The sequence below is a fragment of the Callorhinchus milii genome, unplaced genomic scaffold, assembly GCF_018977255.1.
Source record: "Callorhinchus milii isolate IMCB2004 unplaced genomic scaffold, IMCB_Cmil_1.0 Scaffold9, whole genome shotgun sequence".
Lineage (NCBI taxonomy): Eukaryota > Metazoa > Chordata > Chondrichthyes > Chimaeriformes > Callorhinchidae > Callorhinchus > Callorhinchus milii.
Genome location: NW_024704750.1, coordinates 2,352,945 through 2,367,680, shown reverse-complemented (window position 1 = coordinate 2,367,680; position 14,736 = coordinate 2,352,945). Strand labels below are relative to the sequence as shown.

The 14,736-nt window shown below is 38.0% G+C and overlaps 1 protein-coding gene across 1 annotated transcript in view; it reads left to right on the top strand.

The window, feature by feature from the left end:
* Positions 1 to 14,676, top strand: part of ppp4r4 (protein phosphatase 4, regulatory subunit 4) — a 52,427-nt gene extending 37,751 nt beyond the window's left edge. The window contains 14 exon segments of the mRNA XM_007903877.2: positions 218 to 337; positions 2,534 to 2,611; positions 3,047 to 3,127; positions 4,644 to 4,823; positions 6,129 to 6,234; positions 7,759 to 7,906; positions 9,044 to 9,188; positions 9,735 to 9,776; positions 9,866 to 9,940; positions 10,354 to 10,402; positions 11,079 to 11,187; positions 12,049 to 12,116; positions 12,574 to 12,724; positions 13,180 to 14,676. Of these exon segments, the coding sequence (XP_007902068.2) occupies positions 218 to 337; positions 2,534 to 2,611; positions 3,047 to 3,127; positions 4,644 to 4,823; positions 6,129 to 6,234; positions 7,759 to 7,906; positions 9,044 to 9,188; positions 9,735 to 9,776; positions 9,866 to 9,940; positions 10,354 to 10,402; positions 11,079 to 11,187; positions 12,049 to 12,116; positions 12,574 to 12,724; positions 13,180 to 13,204 (1,377 nt within the window). The 3' untranslated portion in view covers positions 13,205 to 14,676.
* The last annotated feature ends 60 nt before the right edge of the window (positions 14,677 to 14,736 follow it).

Here is a 14,736-nt window from a genome sequence, read left to right as displayed (position 1 = left end):
TGATGTGTTAGTATCTTGACACATATTACAGTTTGCCAGGTTGTTAGTCCCACAAATAAACGATTGTCTCACTTAAGGTTGCATTAATTTCATTTGTTCAGAAACCTGGATTGATCTTTGTCAAATAAAGAATTTCACTCGTGATCTTAAGAATAAGCAAAATCGTTAATACTTTCAAAACAACTAATTCCACATGACTGGTTTTGTCTCCGTGCAGGCCATGGTACTTTTTGTGGATCCCAAACATTTCTACTCGGATCTTTATCTCACTCTCTCTACCCTTTGTCACGATCCTGAAGCTCTTGTTCGACGAGCTGTTGCTGCTGGCTTCCATGAAGTAAGTGTTTTCTGTTAGTTAATCATGGCTTCATTCTTTAGTGCAACTTGTTGTAGGATAATACATGGAATGCGATCAAGTGAAATCGATCTCCTGCCTGGTGATGAAGTAAGAAGTTAATCATTACAGTGCATCTCTTATCATAGATTTGAGTTTTAACAAATCATGCACCCTGTGCCATTCTTCGGGCACTTGTTTGTGGCAAATGGAATGAACAACATATCTCCTTTTGTTTTGAAGGATTTAGATAATTGGTTTCACCCTGTAAATGGCAATTATGTAAATGTGCTGAATAGATTGGAGGATAAACTCAATAATATAGACAGTTCCAAAGGTAAATGAAGTGCAATCTGATGCACCCTGGTGTTGGCTGGGCATGTGACTGAACATAAAGCAAAATGACAGTCACTTTGTGCATTGTTTGTAATCCAAGTACTGTACCTCCTGCCTAGATTATAATTGGTAAGATTGGCTGGTGCTGTGGGCGCTGGGAGTGGGAAACAAAATACCTTTTGTGTTAATTTATTAAATTGAATGATTACCTAAATGCTGAATTCAATGAACACAATTTGTTTTAAGTTGATACAGAGAAGGCAACAACAACAACAAGATTCCATTTATAGAGCGCCTTTCACGTCAGGAGGACGTCCCAAGGCGCTGCACAGTTGGGTCATGACCCGAGCAGGGGGGAAATGGTGAGGGTGAGGGGAGGGAAGGGAGGGAGCGAGGAGGGGGGAAATGGTCAGGGTGAGGGGAGGGAGGGAGCGAGAAGGGGGAAGAGAGTCGAGAGGGGAGCTGAAGGCTCGGTCAAAGAGAAAGGTTTTGAGACCGGCCTTGAAGGAGGAGAGGGAGGAAGCGGCGAAGGCACTGGGGGATGGAGTTTCAGAGCCTGGGGGCTGAGAGGCTGAAGGCCCGACCACCGATGGTAGGGCGGTTGGGGCGGGGGACGTGGAGCAGACCGGAGCCAGAGGAACGGAGGGTACGGGCAGGTAGGTAGGGGGATAGTAGGTTGGAGAGGTAGGAGGGAGCGAGGCCATGAATGGCCTTGTAGGTGAGGATGAGGATCTTGAAATCAATCCTCTGGGGGATGGGGAGCCAGTGGAGGCGAGCGAGGGTGGGAGTGATGTGGTCCCGAAGCCTAGTGCGGGACAGTACACGAGCTGCAGAGTTCTGAATGACAAGGCACAGGTTCTGAAGGCACAGGTTATGAGGTGTACTTTCGTTTTTCAAATTTACCAGAACTTCTGGAATCTTTACGATTGAGCCGCTGTATGTTTCCAATTTGGGACAAAAATGTACATATAATCACAAAGTATTGTACAATGTTTACGTTCAATGGGGAAAAGACAACTGATTTATTGTGGGGAATTACTTGCTGTGTGAAAGGATAGCAAGGCTGTCTGTAATGCACACAGTCAGTTCACTTTACGGTATGTTCTGTGAAGCGCTTTGAGATATCTTGAGGACATGATAAGGTGCTATATCAAGGATTATTATTAAAATGCAAGAGGAATCAGCCATATTCAATGGCTGCTAATACATTGGGTTAAATGGCCTATTACGTAGATTCCGGTGGTTCTACACAAGTAAGAACATCATTGCACCATAATTTGAAATCATTATCATTTATAATATTTTGTTCAACAAAATGTTATTGAGCTGATCTCCTGGGTATATCTGTCACGACCCATTCATCCAATGATGGTGGCCACTGTCTATTGACAGTCTATTTGTAAAACCAGGAGATCAGGTGTGAGTTAGAATGTTCAGCAGAATATTGCAGAGGTTTTACAATACACCTTAACTGTAATCTTGCCTTAGGTGCAACCTTCAAAAGGAGCTGGCACATAATTAGTGCAAGTTTTAAAATCCTTTGAGTGCTGATGAATTCCCACATCTTAAAATTGTATTCGTATTTTCTGACACATAACTTTGTATTCTTCAAATTCTGAATTCCTAATATTGTAACGATAGAAAAAGCTCCATGAAAATGGAGCGTTTTCGAAACTTTCCGGGACTCTATTTCCTCTTTGAATTTATTTTTCATCTTTCAAGTCGCTTAATTTTGGTGCAAAATGTATGGCTCAGCTCTTAAGAGTTATTTTTCCAGTAAACAATGCATTCCTGATCTGAGTGTAAATCCCTTCATTGTGTTCCCTGTGAACTAAAGTCCGATACATTTCACTCTCGTTACAGGTCACTAAGCTGCTAGGTTCCAATGCTTACTTAATTCACAAAGAGCTGATCATGCTTTTGCAAGATGAATCACTCGAGGTAAGATAAATAATATCAACAACAACAACAACAAGATTCCATTTATTGAGCGTTTTTCACGTCGGTAGGATGTCCCAAGGCGCTGTTATCACCATTATTTTAAATTCTTCCTTATTTGCTGAACTTCCACGCACAAGTAAGGATTCCTGTCATTCTTCAACATTTCACCTGGACAATATCCCGTAAGAAGTTTTATGTTCTGGATAATAAGGAGATTTTCCCTGACTTTGATATATTTATTGTCCCTTCCGCTCCACTATCGGAGATCATGCTTTCAGCCACTATGCCCAGAAACTCTGGAACTGCCTGCCTCAATCCCCACGCCTTGTTTATAATCAAACATATAGAGGATTGTAAGTCTTACCCAAATGGTGTACTTGCTGCCTTATACAATTGGATTGGATTTGAATTGACCAATAACTTTGCCATCTTTAGGTGTTGGATGCTCTCATAGATCATCTTCCAGAAATTCTAAAAGTAGTGACTGCAGGAGACCACGCTGGCACAGATAGCAAGGTAAACGAGCGTAGATTCTGGAGACACCTCCTCAGATCTGTTGTCATTGCAATGTTTATTTCATCACAAATGCTATAAGATTTGAATAGCAATGTTATTAAATAATTATTCATCGCAGACGGTAACAATTACCTGCAGAAATTAACACACAATCCTAGCAAAATCAGGTAAAATATGTGACATTCACAAATGGGATTCATTGGGTTACACTGCAACCTCTGGTCTGCAAGTCACAATTTGTATATTTTCAAAGAGATCCTCGAAGGGGCAATCCTTAAAGTCGACCATGATTTTGCTTTCCGGCCTTTGCCTGGACTTTTTAGGATCTTTTGGGGAATTTAGGGGAGTTCAGGAAGTCTAAGTGTTGCTGAATTAGTGAAGGTTTGGCCAAGGCTGAAATTAAATACGTGCTCTGAGAGTTTTAATAAACTCGCTTAACTGAAACATGAAAGCTTTATTGATTGTTTATACTCAAAGGAGTTCTGCATACTGTTAAAGTTATATTTGCATTTTTATAGAAAATTGCCAAATCACAAAACACTTCATAGCAATTATTGTGAATTGCTGACTGACTGTTTCATGCGGGCAGTTGCTGATTCAATGATCGATTTCCTTTTAGAACTTGTTCTGCTGAGTTTTACTGTTGGCTAACAGACCGGTAGAAGTAAAATAGTTTTTAACGCTTAGTAACATTTTCATCATTTTTTTAACACAGTAGTTGCTGTTAAGCAACTAAATCTGATTCACAAGTGTCAACCGTAACAATTATGCGTTGCAACTGCGCTGGCTCATGAATCCGAGCCATTCCTGGCATCACCAATGATGTCTACTGTGTCGATGAGTCATCATTCATTGAATCTTAAGCAAATTGCTTCAAGCTATTGTGCAACAACTACAGAAACATCAATATGCCAAGGGATCTGCTCTATGTGCTTCGTGCGGTGAATTCATTGCTCTAGATTGAGATCCATTTGGCTTTGAGCTTTATACATGGACAGGGATCAACTTACATTTTCCCTATGCACTTCTAAATGACTGATGCAATTTTAATCTGTAAGTAATGTTACCTTGGAAACCTGAACATTAAATTATACATTTATTGTTGGTTTACGTTTATTTATAAATACACAAATTTGTAAATGGTAACAAATAGAGCTAAATAATTAGATCAGCTAAATATTCACAGTATGGAATACACAGAGCTGTATAACCCCTAAATCTGTAACATCAGAAGTTAAGTCAGTGTTTATTTTATTAATATTGATGTATCTGGGTATAATTATTTGTTTGGATATGAGGCAGATCTACTGAAATCATAAGCAAGCTATCAAGCCAGTATACTTTCTGCGTTAAATAATAATAATAATAGATTTTGAAGGAACAGTCTGGCCGTTGAATTACAAACTTGTGTCTAAGTGTCAGAGGTTGGATAGTACTTGTGCTTGTGTATTGCATATAAAATAAATATCCCTGCAGGTAGGAAAAACCTTGTTTTAATCCAATATTTTGTTGTCAGATGCACGTTCCTGATTTGATTCCAGCTCTGATGATGGCTGAACAGAGAGCTGCCATTTCGTTAAAATGGCGAATTCACGAGAAACTTTTGCTGACGTTTGCCTGTTTGCCAGAAGTTCTATCCAGCGATCACATCTACCACAAGTTCTTACCCGTAATGTTTAGAATAATTACCACAAACGTAAGGACCATTTCTTCTATCATTTTCTGCTTGTTTTATCCAAGAACTATTTGAAGATTTTTATCTGTATTCAGGGATGCCAAAGTTCCTGCTTAAGGAGGAAGTTTTCCTCCATTCTGCACAAGCTTATTTTGTTTCTTACCAAAATCCTGTGTATTTTTTTAAAATTTAAAAACAATTTTTTAATTAATAATTTGAAAACATTACAATTTATCCATACTGCAAACTCGTTTCCTGGGGTCAAATTGGTTTGTTAAAAGGAAAGGCCAATCTTTCACAGTCACCCTGTTCAAATAACCAATATCGATATCTTTGACTGTTGCATATTCATGTCTTGTGGAGTTTTAAATAATCATTGGGAATAATCCAACAACAATAAGTTACATTTATATGGCGCCCTTCATGCAGGGTAGGGTCTCAGCACTCAGTGCTCCAATCCATAGAATGTACAGCACGCAAACATTTGGCTTAATCAACCCATGACGATGCTTATACCCCACAAGAATCTGTACATTGCTTTAAGAGTTTACTTAATCATTTTTGTTGTGTTTTACTGGTTGTAGATAGACTTTCAAATAAATATGAACAGGTTTTCATACGCATATTGGTTAAAATTTATAATGTAGTTACGATAACAGGTATTTGGAAAAGGGCTTTTTTTTCAAATAAGCCTTGAGCTTATACAAGCTTTATAATTATAATCGTAGAATAAGGAAACAATGCATCTATTCCAGGCACTAGGAAATTATTCTATTGTACCTCATTCACTTCAGTCTCCCTATCCATATATTAAATTACTGCCTTTTATAATGCCAGCAATGTCATTGCATGCATGTAGAATAATCTAACTCTATGCTATGTGTTAGTTAACAATTGCTGATTTGTCTCAGATGGGGATTGAATACAGCATGCATCTCTTCCATCTAGTTCAACAGTAAATTCTGTAATGTTTACTTGTAGTGACTAGGTGAATTTTATTTTCATCCTATTGCATTGAATAGATCACCAATAAAGTCCTTGCAATTGATATAATGCCTTATCACATCTTTGAGGTGTCTCAAACGCTTCGCAGAATACACTGTAAAGTGAATTGACTGAGTATTTTGTGGACAAAATGACTTGTGTTTCATGCTTTGCTGTTTTTGATACACGATTAAACTAAATCATAAAAGAAAATTAGAGTTTTTAAATGTTATTTTTGTATGCTCTAAATTTGAATGGAGCCTGTGTTTGTTTGACCATTGTTATGAAGGGAATGCTAATTTTGATAACACTAAAATTCAGGTTCGGATTATTGTTATCTAGAATGTTCTCCCAGTCCAAAGAGCCTCAGCCAGAACCCTGTGTGTGTTTGTTCGGCATAACCGCAAACTGGAACAGCGACAAGAAATATGCTGTAAACTTGTTGAACGTGAGTATTCTTTTAGAATTTAGACAAGAGTAGAACATTACCAGTAAACCGTTTCCCCAGCCTTGTGCGAGTTGTGAACATTACTGGGCTTGTCTATAATAATAATGATAATCCTTGCATTTGATGTAATAATAATAAATAATAATAATAATCCTTGCATTTGATATAGCGCTTTTCATGTCTTCTAGACGTCTCAAAGCGCTTCACGGAATAGACTGTAAAGTGAATTGACTGTATATTTTGGGGTCGTATAGTTTGAAACAACATTTTAATTTCAGAATGATTTAGAGAATTGTGCAAGAGTGCCCCCTAATGGGTTAGTCTCATTCTTTGTCCTACAAATTCTAAAAGTAGTGCTTCCACTTTTGAGAGAAATATTTTCTTTAACAGTTTTCATTTGTGTTCTCTTCCTCCCATTTGTAGCGGTTTCAAGTCCCAACATAATTAAAATTGTACTTTCTTTTGACTTTATCCAATGATTTCAAATAGGAACTTACACACAAGAAGGACTGTCCTACAACCAGCAATTATGATTGGCCCCTCTTAGCATTGAATCAAAGAGTCTTACAGAACAGAAGGAGGCCATTCGGCCCATCGTGCCTGTACTGGCTCTTTAAACTAGCTATCCAACTAGTCCCACTCCCCCTGCTCTTACCCCATAGAGCTCCCAATTGGCTACTGCTTTGAGGTTTTGTTTAAATTTTCCATCAAAGGTTACAAAATAAGATACTCTTAATGTGTATGATGACCATTCCTGAGTTGTACAAAATATGCAGTCATTACATTGTACAGTATATTCTGTGAAGGGCTTTGAGACATCTCGAAGCCATGATAATGCGCAATATCAAATGCAAGGATTATTATAATAAGCCTGGGGGACCACAGATCTTCGTGTTTCTGTAGACCTTTCATCAGAGGAAATTAAGGCAGAACCTTGGGCAAAGTATAGCTATATAATTAATGAAATCTTAAAAGATTGCAAGTGTATTTGATATAAATCATGTACCCCAGTGCTGAACCCACAAATCAACCAGGGGGCACTAGATGGGTTGTCAGGTACTGTTCCAAACAGAACATTTTTTTCGCTAATGCACTGATTCAACTCTCTGCCAGAAGTAATAGACTTTGAGTATCATTGATATAATTCCAGTCAAAAGTCAATAAGCCGAATAAAATACTGTGTCTGGACTGTGACCTCTATTTATCCATCAGTTCTTCCAGACAAATGCCACCCATTGCAGACCCTAAGAGCCTCTTAAAGTCTCTCTTAAATCTTATAGATCGTCCCTGAAATATTTCAGTAGATCAAATGGTTTACCAGTAGAATATTGAATATCTATTGCCTCACAGAAGAAAAAACTAAATTATTTTCTATTATTTGCTGCTTGAAATAGTCGTCTTTAAATCTCTAATGGTGCGTATTCTAACATAGGAGTGGAAAGAACAGAACAGTAGAATACATTATGCTGTATTTTATTTTAAGAGTTGTGCTTTAGCTTTTTGAGGATTTATTTTTTCTTCCAGAACTCGGTCAAGGAAAAAGTTATTGGACCAGACTACGATTTCTTGACACCTGTGAATATATCCTTGATATGTTTTCAAAAGCCTTTTTCTGTAAATACTTTTTTCTGCCTGTAGTTGAACTATCAAACGACCCTGTTGCAAACGTAAGGTAAGTAGGTTGTCAGTGTAATATAATCCTTGCATTTGAAATAGCGCCTTATCACGTCTTCGAGACGTCTCAAAGTGCTTCACGGAATATACTATAAAGTGAATTGACTGTATATTTTGGGGGCGAAATGCGGAAGCCAATTGCGCACAGCAGTGTCCCACACACAGTCATAATTATCTTCATAATTAGCCTTTTTAATTAACTTTACTCACTCAGGAGGTGGATAGGGGATCCTATCCCTAGTTATATCTGGTGCCTTCCAACAGAACACTTAGAGCAAAGCAAGTGAGTCGCAATGCTTTCCCAAGCAGCTTCAATAATTCGATTCACTTCCATCAGATGAAACGTATTCCCTACAGTATAACAGTCGCATATATATTTTCCACCATCCACCTTTGAGGATGTGAGTGCTGAGATTGATAATTAAGTTTTCAATGTAAGATTAATATCGACAGCGTAGTCATATTTGTTGTTGACTTGATATCAGCAGTAATTTCGGAATCCTTGATAGCAGTTTGCAACATACTGGCTTGCGTCTCTCTTTTATTTGAGCTGGCACCTCACAAATGGGTACTTATTATACCTTATGTGACATGGTGCTGGTCTGGGCTAGTACCCCATGCTAATGATGTTTGCTTGTGGTAGTTCTCAAACTTATTTGTTGTGCTAAATCCAGATATAGGGCCTCATAGCATTTAATAAAAGCAGCATTCACTCCTATCTGAGTCCTGCAGCTCAGTGGTTAGAGCACTCGCTTTGCAAGTGAGAGACCTGAGTTCAATTCCAGGCAGAGGGCGAAACTTTGGGCAAGTTTCCTTACTCCACACAGAGCCTAATAATAATCCCTCCAAAACCAAAAACAATAATAAATTGGTCATTTTCAATCTACGACTGTTTGTGGGACATTGCTGTGCACAATTGGCTGCCGCGTTCGCCCACAAATATACAGTCGATTCACTTTACAATGTGTTCTGTGAAGTGCTTTGGGACGAATATTTTTTGAAAATGGCAATCTTGTATAGTTTTTGTGCAGTAAAGCGAAGAATTATAAATCTGTTCATTTTTGATATTGGCTAGAGTAATTCCAATGACATCTGCCAGTGCTTTACAAGTTACTTTGCGTGATTGTTGTTACAGGATTAAATTATGTTACATGCTGCCAAAGCTGAAGTCTGCACTGAAACTGCCTACCGACAAACTCCTACTTCAACAACTAGAGCTTTCTGTTAGGAAATTACTGTGTCAAGAAAAGGACAAGGATGTCACTGCTATAGTGAGAATTGTAAGCTACATAATTTCTGTGCAGTCAATAATCTTATTAGGTCTTCAATATATAAAATCAATCACAGCAATTGAACGTACAGTGTTCATACTTAGCATATTTGAGGAGTACTGGTCTGCAGGGTTATGGGGAAAGGGCTGGGGAGTGGGATTGACAATACATTGCTCTTTTCAAAGAGTCGGCACAGACTCGATGGGCCGAGTGGCCTCTTTTTGTGCTGTACGATTCTATGATTCTATGATATGCTTCATTCTAGTGGGATATTTCAAATAAAAGTATGTTGAATACAAGATCATTACATGTGCAAGTGTATTATCTATTTTATGTTTCATATGCTTTTTGTTAGGAATTATATATATATATATGCAAAGAATTTGTTCAGAAGCTTAATTTTGGAATTAGAAATTGAGATTTGAATGTTTTGTTGAGATCTGTCTGCATCAGTAAATCTATTTAGCATGATCGCAATTTACTTACTAAGATTATTATTATCATTTTATTATTATCATTATTTCCATCCATTATTTTGTTCCAATTTTATTTCAGATTGTATTGGAACTTGACAGAATGGAAATTACTGTGGAATCTGTAAGTTAGCATTGTATTATTCCATTGCTCAAAAGCAAACTGAATTTGTTCTGGAACTGCATTGGATGTGACTTGTTTGTTTTCCTCAGGTACCAAAAAAGATGCAGGAAAAAGATTTACTAGATCACAAGAAGGAAAAGGAAGAAACTCTGCTGCTAGAAATGGTAAAAGCTGGATTTCTTTGAAATCGTTTCACTTTTGTGTGCCACAATAGACAGTGTTTTGAACTTGTTATTAAGGAGTCCCAACCCCGGGTGTCTGTCTCTGTGGTTGGGTTCCTAAGCCAGGGAGGACCAGGGCACTGGTGATACAGAGCAGTCGGCCTCTCTTGTCATTAGGATCTGAAGAGGCAGACCAGTCACTGGGGGCATGGGTTTTTCTACTTTGCTCCTGTTAACCTGTAAGCCAAAGCATAATGGGTAGGATGGTCCCAGCTGGACAAGTGGGAATCTTGCTACACAGGGTTCACATGGCGATGGATTTCTGTATGCATCAGACACTCAGCTGACTTGAAAAAAAGTGAAAAGGTTTGCATTCTGAAAATCTAAAGCAAGCATTGTAAAATATTGCTTCACAGGAAGAGATGGATAAACGGGGAGAAAACAAGGCAAATGAAAAGAAAATTTGTGAGTTTTACTTTCCTATTAACCTTAGAATTTTTTAAACAACTGAATGTGATTAAATTTGCAGTTACAAAAATGGATAGAGTTAACAATATTAATTCCACAGCTGAACTTTCATAAAAAGAGATTTCAAGGGGAATAAATTGACAATTTATAGAGCAAGTTAACAAAGGTGGTCCAGGAAATGTTTTCATTAAAGCAAAGAATTTAAATACCATGGGTCATAAGCTGAAGGATGAGAAGATAAGCAGAACATTCTGTACAAATATTTTAATGTTAAAATGTTCGTACAAAAGTTAATATTTTACTTGGAGATTTTGTTACTTTCTCTAGAGAATTGTAAGTTAAAATCTAGTTTCTTCAATTAATAGCTGGATTTAGTTATAGAAAGCCCTTGAAACGCAGAATTCACTGACAATCATTGTTTGACAGTAACCATACATTTCTGCCCCTTCCAAACAATATAAAAAGAGAGTTTGTGGTTCCAAAATCAAAGCTTCAACATTTTTAGCCAATAACTGCTAATATTAAGTAGAATTGTAGAAATACACCAAACCACAGAAAATTTCTTTAAACGCAGTATTTTCAGTTTTGTGCTTCTCAAAAGGTTTGTTTTGCTCTCAAAGTTTTATCTTGACATTAAAGATTAAAACTGGATGATTTATTTTTCCCCTCCTAGTTTCCTCTTTTGGCAAAGATGGCAAGAAGAAGAATAAACTGGGTCGTAGTCGTTCACTTGGTGGTCGAGTAGCTCCTCCAAAACTTGTTTCTTCTGAGCGTTCCACCATGTAAGTACAATAATGCAAGCATAACGGCACAATGACAACAACAAATTACATTTTTATAGAGCATTTCATGTCCGGAGGCCATCCCAAGGCGCTGGAGAAGGGCAGTTGCAAAGCTATTGTTTTTTATTATTGCTCTCAGCTCGAAAACTAGGTTACTAATGGTGATAATATTTCATCCATTCAGAAGATCCCAGCCAGCTATTTGAATCATTGTGCCATCTATCTGTTCTCCCAAATCATATGGTATCGACTAGGAATAAAATAGACATGTTCCTGTTATTGACATGTTCTCCCCAAATCAAATGGCTTTGCAATACAGAATCTGACAATTTGACTGTGCTTCAAGAATTGGAATTCCTATAGAAACCAATGAGCATCTATTTCCTTATTAGAGGATAAAAGCCTATTTTTCTGGGACACACAGGAGCAAACCTTTGTGTTTGTTTGCTGCCTGTGTGCATTTTATTATTCTTTCTTTTTGGTTTGTTCGGTGCATTATATTCTGCTATAGTGTTTCGATGTTTCAGTTGATTGGTAAAAGATTTCAGAAATATTGAATTCCCGTAGGCACCTGATGTGTTGTATAATGACCCACTGGAATTCCAATTGGATATCAGTCCCATTTACGACTTATTTGAAGCAAAAAGACCAAGATTGGGGTCCAAGTGCCTTCCAATGGTGTGTGAGATGCATCCAGGTCTGTGCAAATGGATTGCTAGGTGTTTTGGACTTTCAACTAACCACTTAGCCGACTTATTTCAAGAGAAGCTAAAAAGCAACGCATATATGTTCCATCAACAAATAAATGTGTACAGTCAAAACACATGTAAAGTTCTAACTAACTCGCCATTTATCTTTTAGAAAACTTACTGGGACAGGAATGGGTTCGCAAACAAATCTTACTTCAAAAAACACTCTACTGCCATTTGGTAAGTGTGTGCTCTGTCAGATATTGTTCCTCAGGGTTGTGGATTCTGTATAGTCAGTAAGACCCCCAAAAACTCTGCTGATTAAAAACAAGAAAAGTTCCTAAAACAAATCTGGATAATTGGAAAGTTGGCTGTGGCGGGGACAGAGGTTAAGATTACTAAATTGCGTTACATACATAGAACTGTAATTTCACTTCCCCCAGTTCAGTGGATTGGAATAAATTACTTTAAGTAACTCTTAAGGTGCAGGCGCTGATTGTCAATGAGTCAGTAAATCTAATTTAGTCAAATACAATCACGTGAAATACCCCCAGCAAAATAGCTAAAGTATCCATTCATACATTGTCAGTGTTCAGTCCATGGCAGGCATTATTCTGGCAGCACTCCAGAGAAATAGCACAATGAGGGCCAGGAAAATAAAAGCGCTTTGCAAGGGTGATGTTGTCTTTTATTTCAGATGGGACAACCCAAAGTCATTCCTCAGGTGGCAGTGGGACCTGCAGCCTGCCATCATCTATGTCGGGAGCAAGTTCTCGTTTTTATTCAGCCAACCCCCTTGAACAAAAAGCGAATGGGAGTAAAGATACTCTTCCAAAGAAGTTTAACTTGTAAGTCTGTGCATGCAAGCTTATTCCTCAGATTGCTAGGTAAACCATTTTGTTTACAAAACCTTTTTGCATATCTAATAAGGTTCTTGAATTTTATGAAAATTTAAGACAACACAATTTAACATTTAATACAATTTACATTAATTTAGCGCCTTTCGTGTCGGAATTGAGCAACTGAGCTGGGATTGGGCGATGCTGGGGGTGGGGTGGGGGAATATGACTGAAAGTGCGGATGCACAGCTTTGAGACCTGCCTTGATGCCTTGAATGAGGGGAGAGAGCGAGCAGAATGGAGGGACTCCTGGATGGAGATCCAGAGAACGGAGCAGAACGACTGAAATATTTTTGGAACGTGAGAGTTTATATCTCTTTGTTAATATAGTAGTTGACGATATCTAGTGGAATGCCTTTAACTTTGAGCAAAAGTTTAAAACGTTCTGTTTTTTTGTAATGAAGGAAAAGCAGGAAATCGAATCCTTAACAGAATGGAAGGAAATCGTTGGACAGTGGTGTCATGAAACAAAAGAGTGTGACTTCAGGTTTGAGCAAGTATCTTGGACAAATCTGGGTGATGGGACAAAACAGAGACCTAAAGCTTTGTCTCAGCCACCAGCTTTGAGGAGGAAGCACTGAGCGTTTAAAATAAAAGACTGCACTTTGGGTTTCACAAAAGATAACTATTTATTCTCGTATTTTGATTTTCAGCTGTTGTTTTGAATATGTGCGTGTATACGTGTTCAAATGTACACGCATACACACGCGTTTGCCTGCTTCACAGTGCTCTGTGTTTATGACAGAAGACATTACAGAGCTCCAAACGAAAATACCTCCAGGTGCCCCCACGTGGAATGCACAGAGAAATCTTAAAACATTTGCAACTGTGTCGTCTAACTAGCAAGAATATAGTTCATAAAGAATTCAGCATGATGAGGCTACCACATTCTAATCCATGCATTTAAAGGAGATCAGAGAGTGAGTGTGGGGTGGGGTGGGGGATGTGGATGAGGGATTATTATACTGTACGTCTTAGATTATTCTAAGTATCGCTCATTCACCCATAAAAGAGCTGTGAGGTGACACAGAACAATCTTAAAGTCAGTGTTGCAACTGATAGAATTCCATTCTTCCTGTAACGTTTCATATCGCTTAACTCGACGCATTAAATGCAAACTGAGCGATACTCCCATCAGCGACACAGTTCCGCTGTATTTGCCTGTAAACATTCGGGAGAATTTGACCTTTTCCTTTAGGAGTGGTTACATTTCAGATTTTTAAAAGTAATCCACTTAATTCACCGAGCTTTTGAGCCTTATAGCGAGAGGGTTACATTTTGATTATCCAAAGCAGAGGCTGTCAAAATGTCGTCCTGTCCAATATACCTCTTAACCTTGTGGGATGTGTTTTAGCCAACATGCCATTCTGGATGGGGAGAGGAAATGATCCCAAACTACTTTCTGGAGTTAGCGTCACTTACACCAATATCAACTGCCCTAATACAGTGCACTTTTGGTGTTGAGATGATGAAAATCTGGGTACATTTCTGGAACCAAAGATTCAGCACAACAATGGCATTAAATATCCTATATCTCTCTTTATCTCCTGCAATGATTTAAAAACAAAGCCTTAAGTGGCCTATATTTGTAATTTGCTGTACAATCCCTTAATACTACCATACCTGAGCATAACAATTATTTTAACAATTCTGAATTATTTCTACTTGCCTCGCTCTTCGAATTAGTTTTTTTTTTAAATGAAGCTTTTCATACTTTTTGGGAACTGCAGAGACAAAACACTGATGGCATACAGATACGTTTTTTTTAAAAAGAAACTGGATATCAGTATTATCAATTGTTAGCCTTGTGTTGCAAGTATATTTCGTGACTGCTATACACGGTACCCGCTTGAATCTGTCATGTTTGGGTTATGTTTTCTCAACTTGCGACTAGATGGCAATTTTAACTCATTTCTGGCAACCAGAGCTTTATGATAAATTTTCACTGTTGGTTTAGCTCT